The sequence below is a fragment of the Jatropha curcas genome, chromosome 5 (genome assembly GCF_041381405.1).
Source record: "Jatropha curcas cultivar XTBG-Jc1 chromosome 5, XTBG_Jcur_1.0, whole genome shotgun sequence".
Classification (NCBI taxonomy): Eukaryota; Viridiplantae; Streptophyta; class Magnoliopsida; order Malpighiales; family Euphorbiaceae; genus Jatropha; species Jatropha curcas.
The window spans coordinates 5,493,511-5,496,578 of NC_143155.1; the positions used below are offsets into that span (position 1 = coordinate 5,493,511).

Sequence of the window (3,068 nt, forward strand, 5' to 3'; positions counted from 1 at the left end):
GATGTTTAGTACATGATCTCACACCTTTCCTTAGTGCAATAGGAATATTGGTGTCATCAATAACATGATTAGCAACATGATTAGAATCAGCACTATGTATTATAGGAGTTATACTAAAAGTAAGAAGAGGAGTTATAAGAAGCTCACCATATTGATTTTTCGGACCTAATTGCAAGGAAGACGGTTGAGTAGTGGAATCATGCACAATGACACTAGTTTTCTCCCTTCTATTGTATTTCTTTAAATCTGGCCTATCTAGTCTATCTTCTTTTTGAACTTGATGATCCTCTCTTAGTTGTGATTCATCTAGATTTTGTATTTCTTCATCAATATTAACAAAGTTTATAAATTGTTTAGGTACAAATACAAATATAGGAATTATTCCCACTTCCTCTTCTTCCATCCTAATCTCCCCTTGAAGAGGAGTGGGGCTAAAATAAGGTTCAGACTCTCTAAAGGTTACATCCATACTCACATAATATTTTCGAGATGGAAGATGGTAACATTTATACCCTTATTGTGTAGCTAAATAACCAACAAACACACATTTCAAGGCTCTAGGTTCTAATTTTCCTCCATGTCTGTGATGAACAAAGCACACACAATCAAAGACCTTTGGAGGAACAATGTATGAGATATGACCCTGTAGAGCTTCTATAGGACTTTTAAAGTTCAATGTTCTAAGAGGCATTTTGTTAATCAGATATGCTGTAGAAAGAACAACATCTACCCAATAAGTTTTAAGCACATTCATAGTGAACAGGAGAGATCTAGTCACTTCTAGCAAATGTCTATTCTTCCTTTCAAGCACCCCATTTTGAGCACTCATATTCACACAACTAGTCTGATGTATGATTCCTTTGGAATCTAGATATGCTTGAAACATGTTCTCCATATACTCTATTCCATTATCAGTTCTCAAAATTTTAACCTTAACACCAAATTATGTACTGATCATTTTATGAAAGGATTGAAAACACAAAAACACTTTACTCTTTGTCTTCAACAAATAAACCCAGGTTAATTAAGTACAACAATCAATGAAGGTAACAAACCACCTATATTTAGATAATGAAACAGTAGAAGTAGGTCTCCACACATCAGAATGAATAGTCATAAAAGGAACAGAACTTCTTTTATTATGGGAAATATAAGTGTTTCTTACATGTCTAGCAAGCTCATAAGCATCACAAACTAGGGAATCTAAATGAGATTGGCTAAACAAGTTAGGATATAACCTTTTTAAGAACAATAAAAGAAGGATGTCCTAACTGCCTATACCACATAATAACTATTTGACTAGTACTACTACTTAATTGTGCTTGAAAAACTTTTGGAGCCAGACAATTGCTACCCTTTTCAAGGAGATATAGGCCATCATGCAATCTACCAAAACCAATCATTTCCCCTGTTTTTTTATCCTGTAAAACATAATGAGTGGGAAAAAACTCAACTTTGCAATTAAAGGCCTTTGTAATAGCACTAACAAATAAAAGATTTACTAGGAAGCTGGGAATATGAAGAACAAAATTTAAATGGATGTTAGGAGTGCATTAAATAGAACCTATTATAGAAATAGATGTAAAGGAACCATTTGCATATGAACAGTTTCTTTACTAGAACAAGGTGGATACGCTAAAATTTTACTAGATGAGCCTATCATATGTTTGTTTGCTCTTGAGTCTATAACCCATGAATCATCAACAGAATCAGTTAGAAGAGCCATATCTGAATGCACAAAATTAGAGGAAGCTTCTGAAGTGGATGAAGAGTCAAGCTTTGTCAGGAGACCCCTTATGGTTTGTACCTCTTTAGCAGATAAACCTCCAGTTGGGGATGCCGAAACTACTTTAGGAACTGCAACCACCTCAGCTTGATGTGCAACATGTCAACAGGAACTTAGCCTTTTACCCCACGGCCACAACCACATCCACCAATTGGTTGTCCATGTAACTTCCAGCATGATTCCTTAGTGTATCCCAACTTCCATAATGCTTACATCTCCAAGAATCCTCCTCAGATGAAGCACAAGTAGTTTGTAAAGATTGAGAAGCTATAAGTCCAGCTCTCTCAAACAACCCGGCGGATAACATCACACCTCTCCTACTCTCCTCCTGTTGAACATAAAAGTACATTTCCTCTAATAAAATCTTAGAACTCCTTCTTAAAATCAGGATCCTAATCGAGTCATATTCAGTATGCAATCCCGCAAGATGCTCATAGACTCTCTCAGTCTCAACCTTCTTTTGGTATCCAACCATATCCTCTTCACACTTGGGATGATACATCTCATAATAATCTAGCTGTTGCCATAGGTCATTCAAAGCAACATAGTACTGGTTAACTATTAATTCCCCTTGCTTCAAGTCATGGACTTTATTGCGAAGCTTATACACTTGAGCAAAATTTCCATGCTGAGAATAAGTCTTAGTCACGGTTTTCCAAATTTTTGTTGCGGTATCCAATAACAAATACCCATTTACAATCCTAGGTTCCATGGAATTAATTATCCTAGACATAACTAATGAGTTTTCAAAGTACCATCTATCATAAGTGTCACTCAAGGGTACGGGTGTGACTTTAGAACCAGTAATATAGCCTTGTAACTCTCTACCCTTGATAAACAATAAGTAAGACCTTGACCAAGCAAGGTAATTTGTTCCATTGAGCTTTACTGGGCTAATTTACAATGAAGGGTTGTCATGTGAAAGGACAACCTTAGTATCAACTATCACTAAACCATCACCCATTGTCAAAAAAACCCAGAGAAAACACAAAAATCAAGCCTGAAACCAAAAAAAAAAAAAAAAGAAAACAGTCTGAAATAATGAGAAAATACGAGAGACAACCCTGAAAAAGTGAGAACCAAATCAGAACAATATGCTAGGTGGAGGTACAAGACTAGGGCGAGTCTGCTAGAGTATATCGCTGCTAGAGTGGTGGCCGAAAATGCCGTTACGCGCTGCCACACACCAGCGAGTAGGACTAAGGGCAAAAACTTTCGGTGGCGCGTGGGACCACGTACCTCGTTGGACGGTCGCTGGAATCTTAAGGCAGACCGATCGACA

The 3,068-nt window shown here is 36.9% G+C and overlaps 1 protein-coding gene across 1 annotated transcript; it reads right to left on the reverse strand.

Moving 5' to 3' along the window:
- Nucleotides 1-514: 514 nt before the first annotated feature.
- Nucleotides 515-2,750, reverse strand: LOC149496117 (uncharacterized). The gene is made up of 5 exons (XM_089721280.1): nucleotides 2,718-2,750; nucleotides 2,000-2,615; nucleotides 1,592-1,872; nucleotides 1,239-1,421; nucleotides 515-931 (listed from the first exon to the last, which is right to left on the reverse strand). Exons 1-5 carry the CDS (start codon nucleotides 2,748-2,750, stop codon nucleotides 515-517), a joined length of 1,530 nt encoding a protein of 509 aa, XP_089577406.1.
- Between the last annotated feature and the right edge of the window lie 318 nt (nucleotides 2,751-3,068).

Bases quoted from the DNA above. Each gene is read 5' to 3' on its own strand.
- LOC149496117 (XM_089721280.1), bottom strand. From the start codon at position 2,750: ATGGGTGATGGTTTAGTGATAGTTGATACTAAG. The intron at 1,873-1,999 runs GTAAGCATTATG...TTGCACATCAAG, and splicing joins TGAGGAGGATTCTTGGAGAT to CTGAGGTGGTTGCAGTTCCT. The intron at 932-1,238 runs GTTATATCCTAA...TTTGGTGTTAAG, and splicing joins CTTTTATTGTTCTTAAAAAG to GTTAAAATTTTGAGAACTGA.